At 44.8% G+C, this 23646-nt stretch overlaps 1 protein-coding gene across 6 annotated transcripts in view; it reads right to left on the bottom strand.

Moving 5' to 3' along the window:
* The window catches only part of LOC126108844 (zinc finger protein 107-like), a 129255-nt gene that overhangs the window by 74776 nt on the left and 30833 nt on the right, over window positions 1-23646 (bottom strand). For all 6 annotated transcript variants that reach the window (XM_049914208.1, XM_049914206.1, XM_049914210.1 and 3 more), the window contains 2 exons: window positions 8033-8125; window positions 3575-3667 (listed from right to left, as the gene is read on the bottom strand). In XM_049914208.1, the coding sequence (XP_049770165.1) occupies window positions 3575-3667; window positions 8033-8125 (186 nt within the window). The remainder of the gene's footprint in view (window positions 1-3574; window positions 3668-8032; window positions 8126-23646) is intronic.

The following is a 23646-nucleotide window of genomic DNA, read 5'->3' as shown; positions in this document are numbered from 1 at the left end:
AGCTACGAACAAATTAGTATTTACAAGCTTGTAGTAGGAATGCTATGTGATGTTGACAACTGAAAATGTTGCATAAACCTCTTCATTGACCTATAGATTCTTGCACCTATCAGTAACGTCTATCTTCCAGTAGCAGGCCATTCCTGATTGCTTTACATCTTATAAAATGAACCTTCAAGGGATGACGAACTGGTAGCTGCAACATTAATAAGGGTAATGTGCTGTGCAATATGGGACAGGAAGTTTGTTGGTAGTGATCATGCTTTATTATTCAAGTTATGTAATGTGATGAACAGTTTAGTGGGATTAGCACTGAACTGAATCTGAAGAGAAGGGAATTCTGTAACAAATTTAAGAAAGTTGACAATATTAGAAAACGCACAGATAGACCAACAACAGAAGAGATGGAAAATTATCAAATATAATTTTTCCTATGGATGGTGTACCACTGCACTGGAACCTGCACAAAATAGCACTTCTGAACAGTAAGAAGCCTGAGGGATTCATGAGCTAAAAGGGCTGCCAACATGACCTTAAAATTTGCTTGATCTCTCAGTATGGTGTCTTATTGGTGGGAGTTTGTGAAAGGCTCCACCTATGTGCCTCCTCTTCCAACAATTTTGGATGAACTATCATGCTACATGGGAACAGCAGTGAGTTTCCTAAACATGCTTGCAAATGCACGGATCAAGTCTATCACATGGATGCTTAAATGTGTTGAAAAGAATTTTGATATTTGTGAGCAGTAAATGACGAATACGATCCTAAACTGCTGTGTAAAGCACCTTAATGTTGTATGTGCACACACACAAAAAATGTAATCAACAGGAAAATCATAGGGTTCCTTTTAAAAAAAGGCTTTGCAGGCATGTATAGAAGTAAAAATCTGACCACAATTCTGTACTTTTATTTATGACAACGTTATAGCCTTGTGAAATCTGATGATTTTAAACATCCTGAGAAATTGCTTATAAAGGTGTAACTCCTTCCAGCAAAATATGATAACCTTAATTTGTCTTGATGGGTCGCTTCTATTATTGATCATTTCAGAATTTTTTCATAAAATTAAATTTGCTTTCAACACTGCAACCTCTGCTCTGGCTAGAGATGGAGTGTGAACGTTATTTGTTCATTCTTAGATTTACACATTGCATTCCATAAAAGAAGATGTGGATGGATGTCGGATGAGCCAGGCTGCAAATCTGAAGGCGGATTCTCCCACAGGAATTTACTGTTGTGACGAACACTTACAACCAGCTTTTTATGACTAGTGCTAATCTACCCACACTGCTAATTATGGGAACTGCTAATAGATTATTTTGTGTGTATGTACACATAGTTTTACTACTGTTAAAAACATCACTGTTGCTCCTGCTACATTGGTCAGCTATTTATTTTACCTAATATCTACAAATATGTCAATACTTCACCAACCACCTAAGGTGTGGGGCGAAGGGTACCCCATAACCCTGCTGGTCATTTCCTTTTCCATTCCACTCGCAAATTCGAGGGAAGAAGACAGTATGTGTTTTCATATCAGCCCCGATTTCTCAAATTTATCTTCATAGTCTTTATGTGCAATGTGTGGTGGAAACAACAAAATCATCAGCAGTCATCTTCAAGTGGCAATTCTCAACATTTCTCAATAGCGTTGCTCGAAAGAACATCACCTTCCCTCTGGGAGTTCTCATTCAAGTTTATGAAGCATCTCTGTAACACTTATGTGTTGTTTGAACCTACCAGTAACAGATGTAGCAGCAAGCCACTGAATTGCTTCTCCAACAAAGTATTACTTTGCTACATTGCTAGTTTGCTCTAACTTCTCATGTCATTACCCAATATAATTCCCAATTCCACAATTAATACAGGATTTTGCTGGCCATGTGCCAGTATCAAAATGGTCAGCCCTACTTTTCTGCATCATTATTAAGCCCTAGCATTTTATGTTCCCGATACCACGAAGCACAGACCTAAGATGTTCACTGCACAACTGCATGTGCTACTTAAGATCACTGTTATGGTCCCACATCCTACTCTTAGATTTGCTGCTCTGGTGTCTACCACTACTTTATTTAAGTTACATACTTTCGAAGTAACAAGTGAAGTACACATCAGTGATTTTAGTGCCAATGACATGAATGGCTTTCCAGACCACACAACCGGCAACACACTGTTCTGCACACTTGCTATGGGGGCAGCACTCCATGCAGTGGACACTATCCTTGAACCTATCCCTGAACCTCTGGCCACAGTGCCATGGAGGCATCTTGTTTGACCTGTGATCTCTTGGGATGAATACGAAGGCCACTATGGCCTTTTGTATTTTCATGGTAAGTGGACACTACCTACAATCCAGCCACTGTGACAATTACGGGGATGCCCTAGGACACTGCACAGTTTGTTGTTTTGGCTTAGCTCCTCATTTGCACATCCGTAACTAGTATGTGTGGCATTCTCATTTCTGTAAAACCCTTCTTCTAGAACAGCACTAATACTGTTTCACTTACTTTCCTGTCTACTTGTGACGCCAATGCATCCCTTTCATTTGTTTAAAATGGCATAACATGAGTCTCTGTGACAAAGTCTTGGCCTGTTAGCTGTGAATCAGCTACACTCCTTTACATAATGTGAGCTGTCCCTAGCATTATAGTTTGGTTCCTTGACCTGTATGCTTGTATAATCACCACACATTACAGTGTCTGAAGAAGACAACATTTCAGTGCCTGAAAAATCCTTTATAACCGCAACAAGTCGTTTTATGAACAATGAGATCAAGAGTGAGCCGGTAAATAACATTCTGCTGAGTGTTCCCCAGTGTTTGCCTAATTACATTCCTGTGACATCTCTTGTGACCATCTCTTTCCCTTACCAAGGTCATAAAGCATTTTTGAAAAATTGCTCTTTCTTCTTTAGACCTGGCAGGACTCTAATGATGAGGTCATACATGGCTTCACCTAGGTACAATCATTCACCAAAATTCATACACAGAGTTTTTTTAATTACTGAAAATTTTGTAACTAGTACAACAGATACCACCGAAGCTGCCAAAACATGTACAGGTTGTGGCTGAAGTTTCAGGGCTGATCTACAACACACGAATTTTATCTGTCTTTTTCAAACCCCCAAAAAATTTTAGGACAAACTCAATAACGGCTATTATTCACACAAAAGATAAGAACAGCAAATGTTCTTTTGATCTGTATTTATCAGAAGTTATTGAAAGGAGGAATATTTCTCAAATAACCTATACTATTAGAACTTACACTACATTTAAATGTAAATTTTGTGACCATCATATACAGCCATTATACAATATAGCTGATATCAACCAGGACTACAGAAACAAGATTATACCATCCACCAGTACCTTCCACTTCTATTTAAAACAGTCAGCACCTAACAGGTGATATGAAAGTCAAGTGCAGGAGTACAAGGATACTCTACAGTAACTAACAAAAACAAGTCCCAGAAAACTGACAATCTGACAATTCCACTCAATGTGTCTTACTCTACACACTTAACAAAAGACTTATTACTTGACTAGAAGCTATACATCCGAGATGTATATACTTACAATATTCTCCGTTACATTTATTTCCAAATTTAATTGTGGCTCCTCCTTGACAAAATCAGTGGACCAAGATATTCCCAATGGATCTTTAACAGGCTGAAAGGAGAAAACAATCTGAATTATAACTGCTTGCTAACTTCTGTACACAACACAGCTCTCAATTTTACTTTCTTATGAATATCATCCAACTTCACAGAGATTCTTATTGCTTGGGAAGAGTGAGTGTCAGAATGCATCCAAATCAGTTCTAATGTCTCTGATTTTGCTTGCAACCATTGTGTATTATTTATTTGGCATACTTTCACTTTCTATTCCTGTCACATAATCCACTCTGAATTCAGAGGCACTATGTCCTGCTCCATCAGGTGATCATACTCCCATATACGAACTTGATATACCTGTGTGGCAACATTTCAAAATTAAACTTAGATAATATAGAGACACAAATATCTTCCAGCTATAAATCCATAAACAAGAGGGCTTTTTGGTCATTAATCAAATGAATATGGCATTCCATATTCATTTGATTAATGACCAAAAAGCCCTCTTGTTTATGGCCATGGTTTATGAACCATGGACCTTGCTGTTGGTGGGGACGCTTGCGTGCCTCAGCGATAAAGATGGCCGTATCGTAGGTGCAACCACAACATAGGGGTATCTGTTGAGAGGCCAGACAAACATATGGCTCCTGAAGAGGAGCAGTAGCCTTTTCAGTATTTGCAGGGGCAACAGTCTGGATGATTGACTGATCTGTCCTCGCAACACTAACCAAAACAGCCTTGCTGTGCTGGTATTGCGAACGGCTGAAAGCAATGGGAGACTACAGCCATAATTTTTTTTTTGGGCATGCAGCTTTACTGTATGGTTAAATGATGATGGTGTCCTCTTGGGTAAAATATTCCAGAGGTAAAATAGTCCCCCATTCGGATCTACGGGCGGGGACTACTCAGGAGGACGTCGTTATCAGGAGAAAGAAAACTGGCGTTCTATGGATCGGAGCGTGGAATGTCAGATCCCTTAATCAGGCAGGTAGGTTAGAAAATTTAAAAAGGGAAATGGATAGGTTGAAGTTAGATATAGTGGGACTTAGTGAAGTTCGGTGGCAGGAGAAACTAGACTTCTGGTCAGGTGAATACAGGGTTATAAATACAAAATCAAATAGGGGTAATGCAGGAATAGGTTTAATAATGAATAAAAAAATAGGAGTGCGGGTAAGCTACTACAAACAGCATAGTGAACGCATTATTGTGGCCAAGATAGACACAAAGCCCATGCCTACTACAGTAGTACAAGTTTATATGCCAACTAGCTCTGCAGATGAAGAAATTAGTGAAATGTATGATGAGATAAAAGAAATTATCCAGGTAGTGAAGGAAGACGAAAATTTAATAGTCGTGATTGGAATTCGAGAGTAGGAAAAGGGAGAGAAGGAAACATAGTGGGTGAATATGGATTGGGGGAGAGAAATGAAAGAGGAATCCGACTGGTGGAATTTTGCACAGAGCATAACTTAATCATAGCTAACACTTGGTTCAAGAATCATAAAAGGAGGTTGTATACATGGAAGAATCCTGGAGATACTAGAAGGTATCATATAGATTATATAATGGTACGACAGAGTTTAAGGAACCAGGTTTTAAATTGTAAGGCATTTCCAGGTGCAGATGTGGACTCTGACCACAATTTCTTGGTTATGAACTGTATGTTAAAACTGAAGAAACTGCAAAAACGTGGGAACTTAAGGAGATGGGACCTGGATAAACTGACTACACCAGAGGTTGTACAGAGTTTCAGGGAGAGCATAAGGGAACAATTGACAGGAATGGGGGAAAGAAATATAGTAGAATAAGAATGGGTAGCTCTGAGGGATGAAGTAGTGAAGGCAGCAGAGGATCAAGTAGGTAAAAAGACGAGGGCTAGTAGAAATCCTTGGGTAACAGAGGAAAAATATTGAATTTAACTGATGAAAGGAGAAATATAAAAACGCAGTAAATGGAGCAGCAAAAAGGAATACAAGCGTCTCAAAAATGAGATCGACTGGAAGTGCAAAATGGCTACGCAGGGATGGCTAGAGGACAAATGTAAGGATGTAGAGGCTTATCTCATTAGCGGTAAGATAGATACTGCCTACAGGAAAATTAAAGAGACCTTTGGAGATAAGAGAACCACTTGTATGAATATCAAGAGCTCAGATGGAAACCCAGTTCTAAGCAAAGAATGGAAAGCAGAAAGGTGGAAGGAGTATATAGAGGGTCTATACAAGGGTGATGTACTTGAGGACAATTGGAAGATACAATACTGCATGAAGAGTTTGACAGAGCACTGAAAGACCTGAGTCTAAACAAGGACCCCGGAGTAGACAACATTCCATTGGAACTACTGACGGCCTTGGGAGAGCCAGTCCTGACAAAGCTCTACCATCTGATGAGCAAGATGTATGAGACAGGTGAAATACCCTCAGACTTCAAGAAGAATATAATAATTCCAATCCCAAAGAAAGCAGGTGTTGACAGATGTGAAAATTACCGAACAATCAGTTTAATAAGTCACAGCTGCAAGATACTAACGCAAAATTCTTTACAGACGAATGGAAAAACTAGTAGAAGCCGAGCTCGGGGAAGATCAGTTTGGATTCCGTAGAAATACTGGAACATGTGAGGCAATACTGACCTTACGACTTATCTTAGAAGAAAGATTAAGGAAAGGCAAACCTACATTTCTATCATTTGTAGACTTAGAGAAAGCTTTTGACAATATTGACTGGAATACTCTCTTTCAAATTCTAAAGGTGACAGGGGTAAAATACAGGGAGCGAAAGGCTATTTACAATTTGTACAGAAACCAGATGGCAGTTATAAGAGTCGAGGGGCACGAAAGGGAAGCAGTGGTTGGGAAGGTAGTGACACAGGGGTGTAGCCTCTCCCCGATATTATTCAATCTGTATATTGAGCAAGCAGTAAAGGAAACAAAAGAAAAATTCGGAGTAGGTATTAGAGTCCATAGAGAAGAAATAAAACCATTGAAGTTTGCCGATGAGCCGATGACATTGTAATTCTGTCAGAGACAGCAAAGGACTTGGAAGAGCAGTTGAACGGAATGGACAATGTCTTTAAAGGAGGGTACGAGATGAACGTCTACAAAAGCACAACGAGGATCATGGACTGTAGTCGAATTAAGTCGGGTGATGCTGAGGGAATTAGATTAGCAAATGAGAAACTTAAAGTAGTAAAGGATTTTTGCTATTTGGGGAGCAAAATAACTGATGATGGTCGAAGTAGAGAGGATATAAAATGTAGACTGACAATGGCAAGTAAAGTGTTTCTGAAGAAGAGAAATTTGTTAACATCGAGTATAGATTTAAGTGTCAGGAAGTTGTTTGTGAAAGTGTTTGTATGGAGTGTAGCCATGTATGGAAGTGAAACATGGACGATTAATAGTTTGGACAGGAAGAGAATAGAAGCTTTCGAAATGTGGTGCTATAGAAGAATGATGAAGATTGTATGGGTACATTACATAACTAATGAGGAGGTATTGAATAGAATTGGGGAGAAGAGGAGTTTGTGGCACAACTTGACTCTAAGAAGGGACCAGTTGGTAGGACATGTTATGAGGCATCAAGGGATCACAAATTTAGTATTGAAGGGCAGTGTGGAGGGTAAAAATCAAAGAGGAAGACCAAGAGATGAATACACTTAGCAGATTCGAAGACCAAGAGATGAATACACTTAGCAGATTCAGAAGGATGTAGGTTGCGGTAAATAATGGGTGGTGATGAAGCTTGCACAGGATAGGGTAGCATGGAGAGCTGCATCAAACCAGTCTCAGGACTTAAGACGACAACAACAACATGGCATTCCACAAATTATCATCAAAATTAACCACATTTAATGCTATTTACACAGCTTCTTTCTCTGTCACCATGTATTTCCAGTACCTGCTCTTTAGTAAACAATGTAAATTTATGTCATGTATACTGGAGGAAAGTCATAATGAATTACATACAGAAAATGCAGTACTTCAGTAATGACGTAAATACTGCAGTGAATAGTGACTGGGAACTCTAGAATATACACCCACCACATACCATAGTTCCTCATCATCTGTTACAGCACTGTGACAGATTAAAAATTACTTCCAAGAGGTATTTTTCCTTACTCCGTTGACACCAAATATGTACTTAAGGCATTCAGTACATAGAATCACAATGAAAAATTAATGCAAGGGTAATGGTTTGTAAAGATATGCATATTACAAGTGCTGTTAAAATATTATTGGTAACAACCTACAAATAACACATCTAACTGGAGTCAATTGGAAGACCACAAATGTCCTTGCAAATACTTGGTATCATAGGTCACAATTGTTCATCATCCATGAAAACTTAGCTTGAATGCCCTATTTTTGTGTCATGACATTCTTACTACACCTCCTGCACTATACAGCACTTGTGTGAAAACTTACATTAAGCTCAGATCCATCAGCATCTTGCTTCAGTTCAGGATCTCGCTTTACCAAAACACAAAGGTCATCAGTCTTCAATGGGTCTTCAAGAAACTGAAAAAAAAAAAACAATGAAGTGATCAAGCATTCTATCTTTGTACCTACATGGCACTCTGTGGGAGACGGGGAGGTGTCGGGCAGAGGGATAGAGGGAGACGGGGAGGTGTCGGGCAGAGGGACAGAGGGAGACGGGGAGGTGTCGGGCAGAGGGACAGAGGGAGACGGGGAGGTGTCGGGCAGAGGGACAGAGGGAGACGGGGAGGTGTCGGGCAGAGGGACAGAGGGAGACGGGGAGGTGTCGGGCAGAGAGAGAGAGAGAGAGAGGGAGAGAGAGAGAGAGGGAGGGAGACGGGGAGGTGTCGGGCGGAGAGAGAGAGGGAGGGAGACGGGGAGGTGTCGGGCGGAAAGAGAGAGGGAGGGAGACGGGGAGGTGTCGGGCGGAGAGAGAGAGGGAGGGAGACGGGGAGGTGTCGGGCGGAGAGAGAGAGGGAGGGAGACGGGGAGGTGTCGGGCGGAGAGAGAGAGGGAGGGAGACGGGGAGGTGTCGGGCGGAGAGAGAGAGGGAGGGAGACGGGGAGGTGTCGGGCGGAGAGAGAGAGGGAGGGAGACGGGGAGGTGTCGGGCGGAGAGAGAGAGGGAGGGAGACGGGGAGGTGTCGGGCGGAGAGAGAGAGGGAGGGAGACGGGGAGGTGTCGGGCGGAGAGAGAGAGGGAGGGAGACGGGGAGGTGTCGGGCGGAGAGAGAGAGGGAGGGAGACGGGGAGGTGTCGGGCGGAGCGAGAGAGGGAGGGAGACGGGGAGGTGTCGGGCGGAGCGAGAGAGGGAGGGAGACGGGGAGGTGTCGGGCGGAGCGAGAGAGGGAGGGAGACGGGGAGGTGTCGGGCGGAGAGAGAGAGGGAGGGAGACGGGGAGGTGTCGGGCGGAGAGAGAGAGGGAGGGAGACGGGGAGGTGTCGGGCGGAGAGAGAGAGGGAGGGAGACGGGGAGGTGTCGGGCGGAGAGAGAGAGGGAGGGAGACGGGGAGTTGTCGGGCGGAGAGAGAGAGGGAGGGAGACGGGGAGGTGTCGGGCGGAGAGAGAGAGGGAGGGAGACGGGGAGGTGTCGGGCGGAGAGAGAGAGGGAGGGAGACGGGGAGGTGTCGGGCGGAGAGAGAGAGGGAGGGAGACGGGGAGGTGTCGGGCGGAGAGAGAGAGGGAGGGAGACGGGGAGGTGTCGGGCGGAGAGAGAGAGGGAGGGAGACGGGGAGGTGTCGGGCGGAGAGAGAGAGGGAGGGAGACGGGGAGGTGTCGGGCGGAGAGAGAGAGGGAGGGAGACGGGGAGGTGTCGGGCGGAGAGAGAGAGGGAGGGAGACGGGGAGGTGTCGGGCGGAGAGAGAGAGGGAGGGAGACGGGGAGGTGTCGGGCGGAGAGAGAGAGGGAGGGAGACGGGGAGGTGTCGGGCGGAGAGAGAGAGGGAGGGAGACGGGGAGGTGTCGGGCGGAGAGAGAGAGGGAGGGAGACGGGGAGGTGTCGGGCGGAGAGAGAGAGGGAGGGAGACGGGGAGGTGTCGGGCGGAGAGAGAGAGGGAGGGAGACGGGGAGGTGTCGGGCGGAGAGAGAGAGGGAGGGAGACGGGGAGGTGTCGGGCGGAGAGAGAGAGGGAGGGAGACGGGGAGGTGTCGGGCGGAGAGAGAGAGGGAGGGAGACGGGGAGGTGTCGGGCGGAGAGAGAGAGGGAGGGAGACGGGGAGGTGTCGGGCGGAGAGAGAGAGGGAGGGAGACGGGGAGGTGTCGGGCGGAGAGAGAGAGGGAGGGAGACGGGGAGGTGTCGGGCGGAGAGAGAGAGGGAGGGAGACGGGGAGGTGTCGGGCGGAGAGAGAGAGGGAGGGAGACGGGGAGGTGTCGGGCGGAGAGAGAGAGGGAGGGAGACGGGGAGGTGTCGGGCGGAGAGAGAGAGGGAGGGAGACGGGGAGGTGTCGGGCGGAGAGAGAGAGGGAGGGAGACGGGGAGGTGTCGGGCGGAGAGAGAGAGGGAGGGAGACGGGGAGGTGTCGGGCGGAGAGAGAGAGGGAGGGAGACGGGGAGGTGTCGGGCGGAGAGAGAGGGAGGGAGACGGGGAGGTGTCGGGCGGAGAGAGAGGGAGGTAGACGGGGAGGTGTCGGGCGGAGAGAGAGGGAGGTAGACGGGGAGGTGTCGGGCGGAGAGAGAGGGAGGTAGACGGGGAGGTGTCGGGCGGAGAGAGAGGGAGGGAGACGGGGAGGTGTCGGGCGGAGAGAGAGGGAGGGAGACGGGGAGGTGTCGGGCGGAGAGAGAGGGAGGGAGACGGGGAGGTGTCGGGCGGAGAGAGAGGGAGGGAGACGGGGAGGTGTCGGGCAGAGAGAGAGGGAGGGAGACGGGGAGGTGTCGGGCGGAGAGAGAGGGAGGGAGACGGGGAGGTGTCGGGCGGAGAGAGAGGGAGGGAGACGGGGAGGTGTCGGGCGGAGAGAGAGGGAGGGAGACGGGGAGGTGTCGGGCGGAGAGAGAGGGAGGGAGACGGGGAGGTGTCGGGCGGAGAGAGAGGGAGGGAGATGGGGAGGTGTCGGGCGGAGAGAGAGGGAGACGGGGAGGTGTCGGGCGGAGAGAGAGGGAGACGGGGAGGTGTCGGGCGGAGAGAGAGGGAGACGGGGAGGTGTCGGGCGGAGAGAGAGGGAGACGGGGAGGTGTCGGGCGGAGAGAGAGGGAGACGGGGAGGTGTCGGGCGGAGAGAGAGGGAGACGGGGAGGTGTCGGGCGGAGAGAGAGGGAGACGGGGAGGTGTCGGGCGGAGAGAGGGAAATGGGGTGGGGGAGAGAGGGAAATGGGGAGAGGGAGAAGGAAACTTACAAACATATCGTGTAGAAGCTGTCATGGCCATAACTTTAATAATCACATATATTCATCAATTACAAATTGGCAGCTAGAAAATGTCATGCCAGAATTCAAATATTTGAAACCAAAGCTTTATTTATTCTTGAAGGCAAACACAAAAGTAAGTGATTGGCCCTAAAGTATCATTCAATATTTTTTCTTACATAAGAAGCAGCAACCAGCATAGACAGTAACCATACATATTATGAAAGTGGATGTGTCGCACCACCACCTAAACCACAGGTTCGACATCAACCAACCAAGGTACACATATTACTTACTATGTAGACTCAAATACTAAGACAGGAAGAACCAGCAACCTCCTATGGAGGTGGGAATGATGATGTGGCAAGAAGAAGGGAAGAACAACAGACAGGGAGGTAGCAGGAACAGATAGACGGAGAGAGGGTAGCAGATGGACAGAGGTGGTTGGCTGATTGAATGATTACAGGCACCAAACTACTAGGTCATCCATTGCTTCCTCCTCAAACAGGCACACAGGTCTACAAGACAGTTAAGAGAGCCTACCACACACAATCAAGAGCAAGAAAACTTCAATATTTATGAGGTCAATGAAACTGATATAAGGGACAAAAACGAAAAAGGGAGACAGAGGACGAAAGACAGGCAAGGTGCCCCATTTAGGGAGCAGCCAGAAGCAACTGGAGAGCAGAATGCAATGAGGGGACATACATCCCCCAGTCCCCACCACTTACTAGAGGTACTCCTCTCAGTAACTCCCTCGGAAAGACTAGCAACACAGACAAGGCAAGAGAGAGACAAAAGATTAATTCATCTAACACACCATGTGAGAGAAAGGAAGAAGAGTACAAGGGCAGGTAGGGTGAGAACAGGGCTTGACCACCAAGCCCAGACAGCTGCAGCCTGGTCTGGGCAGAGGCGGCAACAGAGTGTTCTGCTAACCCCTTCAATGGGCTGATAAGGTTAAGTTGTCCTCCCTTAAAGAGAGTGGTAAACGCCCTCCTCATGAATTAAATGTTAAACTATGTCTGCCATTGAGGCACCATCTCCTGACCCCAGGGGTAGCATGTCAGGGAGATTCCACCACAGGGTGGTTAGGTTGGGCAGTACAGCAAAATGTAGACCACTGTTGAATGGAAAGGACTACAGTGGGGTGGCACTGGAGGAGATGACTGAGTCAACCAGATATGGCTGATGTGGAGCTGGCGAAGGATGGTAGAATGCTTGTGAGAGGCATGCATGGAGGATCTCCATAGGCTCGTAGTCTCCATATCACTGGTTGTCTGAAGTCACAGTGATCCATTCCTTATTTCAGGTTCCTAAAACTTAATGGTATAAAATCAGTCAGAGGTCTGTTTCCAGAATACTAATTACTGGAGCCAGTTTACTGGTAGCTCATTTGGACAAGTTATCAAAAAGTTCATTCCCAGGCATCCCAACATGACCCACAGTCCAAACAATTGTCACTGAGCATCCACATTTCTGAAGGGCATACTGGTTAGCAATTACTGAGGGATGCTGAGGGTAACACTGGTTGAAAGCTTTCAAACTGGTCAAGAGGTTGCTGCAGATTAAGGACCCACCAGTGTAGGAAAGGATATGCTCAGGAGCACAAAAGATGGCTACCAACACTACAGCTTCCAGCAAGGAAGGCAGTTCAGTATGACCTGTAAAAGTGTAAGCAAAGCCCATGTGATCAGCAACCATGGAGCAATCAGTATAGACTACTGCTGAACTACAGGATGTACCAAGGATGGAAAAAAATTGGTGGCAGATGGCCTCACGAGGGACTGTGTGTTTCAGACCTCATGGTGGGTCAAGACCAAGCTGTGACCAAGGGGTTCCCCAGAGAGGAGTATGTGAGTGGGCCCAGAGGAGAGGTGGAGGAAGAATTAACTGGAGTTCAGAGGGGAGGGACTGGGTGAGGACTCTGATCAAAATCCTTGATCCCCGCCAGCATTGTAGCATGTTTGGAAAGAGGGTATGATAGTTCGGAAGCTTAGGAGAGTTGCAAACATAGGTAGCATAACTGAGAAGCTGTTGTTGGCATCTAATACACAGTGAGTGGACCCCAGCCTCCATGAGTAATCTGTCCACAGGACTAGTTCAAAAGGCTCTTGTTTAAAATCAATCCCCACAGTGGTTCACCATATCCTGTATACACAATGCTGAGGATGATGCCAAACCATATGCTAGACTCCCATAACCAAGACAGGGTAGCTGCAGAAGGGTAGTGCACTATGCACCCCTGCTGGTGTTGTGTCACAAAGAGTACTGAGGTGCAGCAAACACTTTCAATTACACTGCAAAATACTGGGAATTCATGTCAACTAAGAAACAAAGACCAGTCCTAAAAAGCATTAAGTTCCTGTCACGTTGTATAGTTTGTCATGAAGATAAAGTTCTGGTTGTGGATGAACCGCACAACATTGACAGAAAACCATGACATGGGTCTTGGCAGCTGAAAACCAAAATCCATGGGTGAGTGCTCATGACAGCATCTTTCATATGGTGCCTTGATGTCTACATTCAGCGACACCCACACTAGAGAAGCAATAGTAAGAGGCAGAAATAGTCAGCATACAAGGATGGTGATACTGATGACCTCACAGTTTGAGGTGACCATTGATGGCTTGTAGAAAGACAAGGACACTCAGTACAGTGCTCTGCAGGACTCCATTCTCTTGGATGTGAGAAGTGTTGAGGTAGGCACCAACTAGAACCCAGAACACACACTGTGACAGGATATTCTAGATAAAAATTGGGAATGCATCCCACAGACCCTACTCGTGTAAGGCAGCAAGGATATGGTGTCACTTCCTGGTGGCATACAGCTTTTCAACGTCAAAGGAGGCAATGAAGCATTAGCATTGGCATTGGGCAAAAGCTGATTGGCAGACTGCAGGCAAACCCGATCATCAGTAGTGGAACAGCCCTGGCGAAAATCACACTGGGATGCAGTTAAAAGATTCTGAGACTCAAGGAGCCACACAGCTGCCAGCTCACTGAGCATTCAAGTAATTCCGGAGAACATTGGTGAAACTAAATGGGTGATAACTGCCCATCTCTAGAGGTGCTTACCCAGTTTCAGCACTGTGACAATGATGCTTTTTAATTGTTGCAATGCAAACGGGCACTTGGTCCAGATCCAGTTGCAGATCACAAGAATATGATGCTGACAATCCACTGATAGGTGCTTGATCATTTGGTTGTGGATGTGACCTGGCTCTGGGACTGTATCAGGGCAGAGGGCTAGGACACTGATGAATTCCCACTCAATGAATGGAGCTTTATACAGCTCTAGGTGGCATGTAGCAAAAGATAATTGCTTTTGCTTCACCCATTGCTTGAGAAGATGAAAGTCAGGTTCATAATTCTCAGGTGCTGAGACTCTAGCATATGCAGAGCAAAATGTTAAGCAATGGTGTCTGGGTCAGTGAAGAAATTGCAATTTCAAGGCAATAGCAGATACACCTACTAGTGTCTGTATATACGTCTCATCTTAGGTCAAACCTGTGAAGGAGAGGTATGTGACCAGAATGAGATTTGCACTCTGCAGCAGAGTGTGCGTTGATATGAAGATGACAGGAGATGAGTTACTGGCTGAAGTAAAGCTGTGAGGACGGGGTGTGAGTCATGCTTGGGTAGCTCAGATGGTAGAGCACTTGCCTGCGGAAGGCAAAGGTCCCGAGTTGGAGTATCGGTCCTGCACACAGTTTTAATCTGCCAGGAAGTTTCATATCAGAGATTGTGGTCCGATGGTTGAAACACGCTGCTCCCAGCGTTCTTGTTTACATCATTTCATCAGGTAACAGACGCAGGCTTGAAGCCACTTAAAGTAAATAAGATGCTCCATTTATCAGTGCCACTTACTGTGCTGGAGAACCTGCATACTATTGCTAATGGCCTCTGCAATCTCTGATGACCACCAAGATACGCTCTTGTCAGAGCAGGCCCGAGAAACAGGGGATTGCTAAATCAGCTGCCAAAGGAATTGCTGTAATTATATTCTGGACTGCCTTTTTGATGCCTCCATGTGGTGGGGGGAAAAGGCCAGCAGCAAAGGCAAAAGCACTCCCATCAGCAATGTTGAGAGGCCATCTGGGCATGCATCCAGGGTAGTGATGCTGAGGTAGGAACAGGAAGATTGTGGAATGGTCACTACCACACAGGTCATCATGACCTCCCCATTGGATGGATGGGAGAAGTCAAGGGCTGAAAATGAAAAGGTTAATTGCCGATAAAACTCTGTGTGCCATGCTGAAGTGTGTGGCTGTATCAATATTTAGGACGCAAAGTTTAAAGTTGTGCCAATAAGTTTTCGAGGTCCTTACGATGGCCAGTGATCATGGTTAAAACTCAAAGTGTACTGAAATTGTCGAAGATTAGGGAAGATGGGGGGGGGGGGGGGGGCTGAGAAACCAATGCAAACAATATGGCTGGAGATGCTTTATCATCAAGAGGGAGGTAAACACTTCAGACAGTTCTATGCTGAAATGCACTTACCCGAGCAGGCACAGCCTCCAAAGGTGTATCAAGGGGCTGAAGTTTACTGGACGTGTATCCAGAACATATGTGCAAACTTCATTCCAAGTTCCACTGTGTGTGAGAACTGGGGCCTCAGGGGTTGTTGCTTGATTCTCTGTACTGACCACAGGTGAGATCTGCCAGTGTGGGAGTCTACTGGAAGGTCCTCCTCCTTGAAGCACTTTCCTTGTCTTTCCTCTGCTTAGAGGATTTTGATGATACCGAGGGCTTCTCTGAATCAGTTTCATGGAAATATGATGACCATAAAGCAGTGCAACCAACAGCCAGTGGCTCCTTCAGCCACTTGCTGGTGTCCAGTGTTAGACCAGTGCAACCCAGGGAAGGAAGTGTCACCAAGGACCCCTTCCTGGCAAGAGAAGCCAGAAGAAGCTTATTGTCTCAGGCTGGGAGGTGGGGACAAATGTCCCTGGTGGATGGGAAGCTATTGATCCCAAAGCATGTGTGGAGAAAGCAGCACAAGGAGAGCCCCCAAACCATCAGGGGAGCAGGGATGGTTAAGTGGGTCCACTACAGAAAGAGTAATAAGCAGGGGTACCATAGGCAAAGGGGAAATGTCTTTGTAGCTGTAGCATATGACATTGTGTACATGCTGGGGACAATTGCTTGCACTTCCTTTTGGCCTCTTTTTCAGTAGGTTTGTCCTGAGTCTTATCTTCTTCACTCTCTAGAAAACAGTGTAATCTGGTGAGCATGGAGTATGGTGCTTTACACAGTGGACACACATGGAGGCAGAGACACAGGACATTTGCAAGAGATACTCATCCACAATCTCTATAGATGAAGTTAGTGCTGCAAAGCAGAGACATGCCTAAAGATTCGAGACACTAAGCACCACATGGGGGGGAGACCTACAATTTCACATTGCATCAGTCTACCATCACCTTGACCTTTTCAGTCAATGCATCACCCTAAATGGCCCTTGGGGAGGGGAGGGGAGAGGACATGGACAGAGAATGGAGTGAAAGTGTCGTGTCGCGGAATAGTAAAGAGTTGGAAACGCGGATTATTGTCAAAGTTTCATTGCCTATGCCGAGAGCCAGAGGCAATAGGTTAGCCAAGAACTAAGAGGATTGCACATATATTGGAATGTGTCATCACACAGGGGCAATGGCCTGGTTACATACAACAGGCAAGAGAGAATTGCTTAGCATGTGGGTTTGTGTTAGACGGAGACTTTCGTAGAGTGCAAGACAGAGGTATAGTGTCAGCTGTACTGCATTTCACAACTTCACGTAAGTCTGCTGTAACAACGCGTAACTCTGTCGCAAGAACACCTAAGGGGCAAGTGCGACAGATGAATCAGCAGTATAGGTGGAACGAATGTGTTCATTACAAACGAGCATGACGTCAGGACGTCGCTCGTGCTTCCTTTAAATACTCCAGCTTTGATAGCAACAAGGCACTCACACTCGCAGTTAGACTTGCAGTTAGATGTGTACTGGGTTGCTGCTCAGTGATCGTCATGTTTTATTAAGGAGATGTTGCAGTAAGGGCTGCCCATCCAGCAGCAGACGTGAGGGGACAGTACCAGCTCTGGTCCTCTCTGCTGCCACTGTCAATCGTCAACCCAGGATTAGCAGACATCATGGCAGACTCTTTCGCCACCAATGCTGACCACATCAGTGAGCTGTCGTCGATATCGTGTGGGGCCTAGGCCTTGTGCATCCGCCGTCACAACCGGGTGAGCCGACGACACTGAGGGACTGCAGCCCGTTCCACCCGTCCACCGTGAGCGAGCCACCAGGAGGAGCAGGGAAGAAGACAGCGTTGGATAGAATACACTCCACACTATGAGAATGCCTCTCGTGCCGACAGTGCCGGGACTCCAACCCAGAGCCTCCACGTGCAGCAGTTTGCTGTCTGCAGCCGAGCCGGCCGTCCAGCCAGGCGCCGCCAGCCACACGTGGCTGAAGTAAGGGCATTCCTCCAGTCCATTACAGTACACGGCACTGCGCTAACAAGACTGTGTGGCCCGGAGCTGATGTCATCGCTACGAGTCAGCGAGGACTCGGGAAGGTCGTTGACATCACCAAGCCACATTGTACTTGGCAGGAATAAAGGTGTTGTGAATTAATAATGTTTCTTTTGTGTTTCTGACACCTCTACAGTAATATCCTAGCATCCTGACAACTGGAGAGGTCACCACTCGGTCATCCAGTCCACCGTAGGCGACCGGGACCACCGGGGCGCCTACAAAAGGTAATGGAGGTCAATGAGGTTAGAATTGCCGGCCGGAGTGGCTGAGCAGTTCTAGGCAGTACAGTCTGGAACCACACGACTGCTACGGTCACAGGTTCGAATTCTGCCTCAGGCATGGATGTGTGTAATGTCCTTAGGTTAGTTAGGTTTTTAGTAGTTCTACATCCTTGTGGACTGATGGCCTCAGAAGTTAAGTCCCATAGTGCTCAGAGCCATTTGAACCATTTTGAGGTTAGAATTGGAGTAAATGAATACCCAGGTGAAGCTAAGAAGTCCACTAGTTTTTCTTAAATAAAGGTTCCTTCATTCGGAAAAACAATGCCATATCATTATTGTACAAAGTATAAAACATATAAGATATCTTAACAACTTTCTGCTACTCTCCAGTGTCACTATTACAGTAGTGATGTGAATTATGGATGCTCAGTAAGTTACAAATTTAATTATTTCACAATTGAATGTAATTGTGAATTTGACCTAAACCTGTACAAATAAAAACAAACGTAATCGTTTTGCTTGCACCACTAGCAATTCTTCAGAAGTCACAGAAAACAACTCACATATAGGCCATCAGCGCACCCATGGCCATTGTCCCAGGAACCCAAAATTAGAGAAAAATTTTCCGCGGTGATGAACAGGCACAACCAATGGCTTTTGATGTAAAGAGCCAGTGAACACTTGTTTTATGTGCAGTAGAGTACAAACTCACAGCTGGTTTACTCTCCACCACTTTTCCTAGTCAAATGGTGTAATGATGCAACCACACTCTTTGTACAATTATAGTTGTCAGTGAACATCTATGCATGCCACCAAAGTTAAGTTTACAGCAACTGCCCTCTTGTTACATCCATATTTGTTCTTCCATGATTTTTCTCAAATCTCCTACCTGAAGCATGCTCTCCATCTGCATCACAAATTTATCCCTACAAAAGCTGTGGCATAAAAACTATTTTTTGGGCCACTCAGCTGAGAGATCCATAGCATTTGCTGTAAAAAAGCTAACTGAGTGGTACAATGTGTGCAGAACATATACAGCACTTCTGCAGTAGCAATATTAGCAGGTGCATAAATATATTTGTGTTAATAATTTCGTTTTACTGTGTCTCTCTCTGTGTGGAAATAAATATTGTAAGCTGCTTCTTGTTTGTGGGAATGTGAGTGCCTTGCCCTCATTTACTAATTTTGTCATTCATCTTAACCCTGCTGTAGCTGCCACTGCCATGTGACTTAGACAAGCATCTCTTGAAAACTTAGCTTGGCAGGGGAGGGGAGGGGGGGCATTGTCAGTGTGACCTACAAGTGGCCAAAAGTACATTTGACATTCTGGCAGCAAATATTCTCAAAACATCTGAACCACAAATATATGAGAACCAGAGTTGCTGCCAGGTAGTCAGCTTGAAAGCTACAAGCTTCACGATATCTTGAAAGTGATAAAAAGTGAACAACTGCATTATTGGCTATTACCACGGACTTTAGTCAGTATTGTGCTTAGTGGTATTAGAAATATGGAGAGTGTAGATGAGTGTTTTAGTGCTAAGTGTACCAGTGTTGCATTTTTCAGTGTGAATAAAGTGTTTATTTGAGAATAATTGGCATCTAATTTACCTGCATCATAACAATATAATAAAATGGATTGGTATGTAATAAAGGAAAAGGTAGAAACATCTAATGATTCTGGTCACCATTCAGCCACAAAAATACCACCAGATGTAAAGGCAGAGCCCAGCACTTCATCGAAACTTCCACAACAAAGTTCATCGACTGATTCCTTTAATCCTACGGATATTGGCAATTATTTGGATATATTAGCATCAGGAAATATTAGTGCTGATATAAAACACAAGCTTCTCACAGCCCCAAGGAAACCTGGAAAAGGTTATGTCTTTCCTACTTCTGAGCACAACAAGAGAAGTCGGGTTGAACATGGACAAGCGCATGATAATCATTTTGAACGGTATCCACAGCTGGTGTTCTCAGAAGTTAGAAAGGGACTTATTTCCATTAACTGTTCAATTTTTGTGAATAATAAAATGGCTGAAGGAAAGAAATCCATTATCGCCAAGAAACGTGATTGAACCACTAAGAAAGTTTGCCAAACTTGGTACAGATGGTGACCTTGAGACTCACTCTCAGCTCAAGTACCACATGGAAGTTTCAACAGGAGCAAACTTATTTTTGGCAACATGAGGGACACAATCTTGAAGTCTTAAATCAATTGTCAAGACAGAGAATGGAAACAATTTGGGAAAACAGAGACCGTCTTGTATCTATAATAAAAAGAATCTTATTTCATGGAAAGCAAAATATTCCCCTGCAGGGGCATACAGATGATGGGAGTCCATTAAAAAACAATAATGATCGTGAAAGTATACTGAGTGACATGGGAAACTTTAGAGCTCTCCTAAGACTTAGAATTTACACTGGAGACTTGCAACTAAAACATCTCATTGAAACCCCTAAAGCAAATGTCACTTACATACGTAAAACGATGTGTAACGAACTTATTTCATGCTGTGAAACAGTGATGTTATCGAGAATACTGGAGGAAATCAAAGATTCTTGTTATTACAGCATAATCTTTGATGAGACTACCGACAGAACGCACATCGCCCAACTGAGTTTAGCTGCACGATATGTTGATGGTGATGGCAAATTACATGAAAGATTTCTTAGTTTCATTGACATCAATAAAGACAAGGATTGTAATGGCAATATTGATGATGAACCTCAAGAGTGTCCAGATAAAGAGAGTATTGTTACTGGCGAATTATTAGGTACTACGATTCTAAGGACAATGGAAAGCCTTTCTCTGTCCCTGGAGAACTGTGTGATGGTTGCTCAGTTAATATGTCAGAATTGAAAGGAACTGTGGCTACAATAAAAAAGAAAGCTGTCAACATGCAAGTAGCACCATGTCAAAGTCGCAGTTGGTGAGTTACAAGTATGAGAAACTCACTTGGTACTATTGAAAAAGTAGTATTGTTCTTTACAGTGTCTAGCAAGTGGTTTGCAACCTTGAGGAGTCACCTACAACACTCGCTCCAGTCACATTGTCAAACGAGATGGGTTGAGTGACATGATGCTGTTATTCAATTCGCAGCTGATCTCCAAACAGTTTGCAAAGTTCTTCAATAAATACAGTGTTGCTGGGATAGAACAACAGCTGCCAAAACCAATATTTTCCCTTCAGCTCTCTGTAATTGTGAGTTTCTTATCAGTCTGTATACACTGAGTGACATTATGTGCATAACATTCTGTCAGCAAAATCTTACAAGTCTATCTTGGACATCACAATGGCGGAAGCAAAATTAGATTCAACGTTCAAGGTGTATGATGGCATGAGAGCTAATGCTGATAGCCACTTTGGTTGTATTGTTAAAGAGGCAAAGGCAGTTATGGAAGAGTTAGACGTGGAGGTAAGTGTTCCTTGTCTTACAGGCAAACAAAGACACAGGGGAAACTGCTATCATAATGACGATGCTATGACATACTAGGAAGGAAAAAAAAAACTTTTTATTCCAACACTGGATAATGTTACAACTGGCACGAGAGAATGTTTTGCTGAAGAAAATACTTATCATTTAAAATTCAACATACTTTTGTGTAAACAAGTACTAAAACATGATGGTAATGATCTGGTGCAGAAACTGAATCAGAGCTTAACTGAACTACTGTTATTTGAAGAAGAATCACACCCTGTGATTAAAAAAGAGACTAATGGGACAGATCCTTCAATACAAGCAAACGAGCATAAATGCCCTTAATGATTGTGATTCTGTTATGTAAGCATTGTCTCTCTGTCCTAGGTCTGACTATCCTACTTTGCACATGCTGTACAAAATATTTGCCTGTCTACCTGCATCTGTTGCTACTGTAGAAAGAAGTTTTTCGACTTTTTAGAGTACAAAGACATGGCAGAGCTCGACTGAAGGAGAATTGACTTAATGGCTTAGCTCTGTTGGGCACTCACCCTGACAGTGATTGTCCTACTGATAATGTAATTAACCAATTTTCCAGGAAGAATAGGTGCACAGAATTCATCATTTTAGGAACGCAACCACAATTATATCTTCTTTATATCATAACATGGCATTGCTTCTATATGTGTACAATCTGTTCGAATGAAACCTTCTTAAACTTTCCATGTGACTTAATAAAAAATAATCACAGTAAAAGTAAAGGTAGCTCAAGATATCTTTAGTGCCCCCACCTTCAGGTTTTTATGTATCTGCCACTGTCTCATATGAGATCTGGTGTAAGTTCTATTGGCCAGCTCCAAACTGTAGCTTGTTTGCAACAACGAAATCTGTTGGTTGGGCTCAGAGGACATCCTAGGCTCACTTTTTGGCTGTTGGCTGAAGAGGCAATGAACATTTCTTAGTGAGCCAAAAGAACATCTTTTAATTTGTAGAGTCAAGCTGCAGATTAACTATCAGCTAATTTGGAGGAGAGTTTAAGGCTCACATCAGACCTTTTATTACTTTTGTGATCTCTACTACATATTCTGTGGAACATGATAGGGTCCTTAAGTAGCAGCAATGAGTACGTTTCGGAGGTGTCATCTCATGTTTACAAAAACTGTAATGTGTAGATTTGTGCAGTCTATTAAACAGTCGTCTTTTGTTTGTTTTGAATGGCCAACAACTGCTTGTCACAGAGCTTTGAACTGCAGTATGTAACAACAGCAGAGAACTGTATGGGATGCAGAATTACCTACTGAAAGAAAAGCATATTTTATTCACACCAGTAGAAGATACCAGGTATCAGTAGTCAATCACTCAATGCTCCTGGTATGCATTGTTGCTGCTTTCAGATGCAGTGACGCAACTGCACAATGAGTGAGTGTTGACCATAATGACACAGTGAGAGGAGGAATATTGCACTGGCTGAATGTTTGTCCCAATTGTTGTGGGTTGACCCCAGCAAGCAAAATTATACCATATTGTGACAACTGTTTTTACCAAGAAATGATCATAAATATGGAATTCCGATATTACACATTCATGTCCACAACACTGCCCAAAGGATTGTAGTAAGGAAAACATGTTCTGATAGTTGGAACAGGATATGACGATACATCTAAATGTCTGAAAAAACTGACCCCACATATATAATTAAGGTAATGTCAGACAATGATCCTTTCAATGTAGATGAACACCACACTAACTCTTACAGGAACCAGTGAGAGACCATGTGTAATGAGGATCATGAGCATGAGCACTTCATTAGTGGTGTGCAAATAAGTTGAGAATTGGTTCTCACAGGAAGCATGCAGATGTGAACCACTGTGAGCAGATGGCATAGTCGTCAGTGCGTTGACTAGTCAGCATGAGACTCAGGTTCAAATCCTGGTCCAGCACAAATTTTCAACCCTCTCCATTGATCTAAATTAATGCCCACAGACAACTAATGCTCTACTTTGTTTGTCCCCCGAGTCACTGTGGCTGCAGAATCAAAATACTATCTATGCTCTTGCACATGTCCAAAATATTAGACATGCATCTTTGACTTGTTGATATTAGATATGAATAAAAATTTATTTTGCAGTGATAGTGACTCCTTCCATTAATGTTTAACGAAAAACATGTAACTTTACTTAGAGCTAACTTTCATGACCCAGTTTAGTCAAAAGCATCTGCTCCTTGAATGTAGCATTACTGAGCAGCCAAATTCTGGCTGAAACAACACCCATAGCAGTCAAAACCAATTAGCATGTATGCACTGGGTTACCATTACTTAAAACAAAGATTAATTTGGTACATTATTCGGCTGCCAACAATACCGTAATTTAATTGGGGTTGTTTCAGAATCAAGTTAAAATGTAGTGCTCCCCTCCCCCTCTATTTTATGATTACATTCCTTCCACGCCTTTGTAGTCAAGAAGTGCAATCCCATATTTTAGTAACTTTAAAGTGTATTTGCAGTCTGTTGCACAGCTCTCAGTTCTTTTGAATGAACAACTACACAGCACAGTAATGCATTAGCCTC

Source organism: Schistocerca cancellata, chromosome 11 (genome assembly GCF_023864275.1).
Source record: "Schistocerca cancellata isolate TAMUIC-IGC-003103 chromosome 11, iqSchCanc2.1, whole genome shotgun sequence".
In the NCBI taxonomy this organism is placed as follows: domain Eukaryota; kingdom Metazoa; phylum Arthropoda; class Insecta; order Orthoptera; family Acrididae; genus Schistocerca; species Schistocerca cancellata.
The sequence above is the reverse complement of the archived record's forward strand: the minus strand, read 5'-3'. Positions and strand labels throughout refer to the sequence as shown.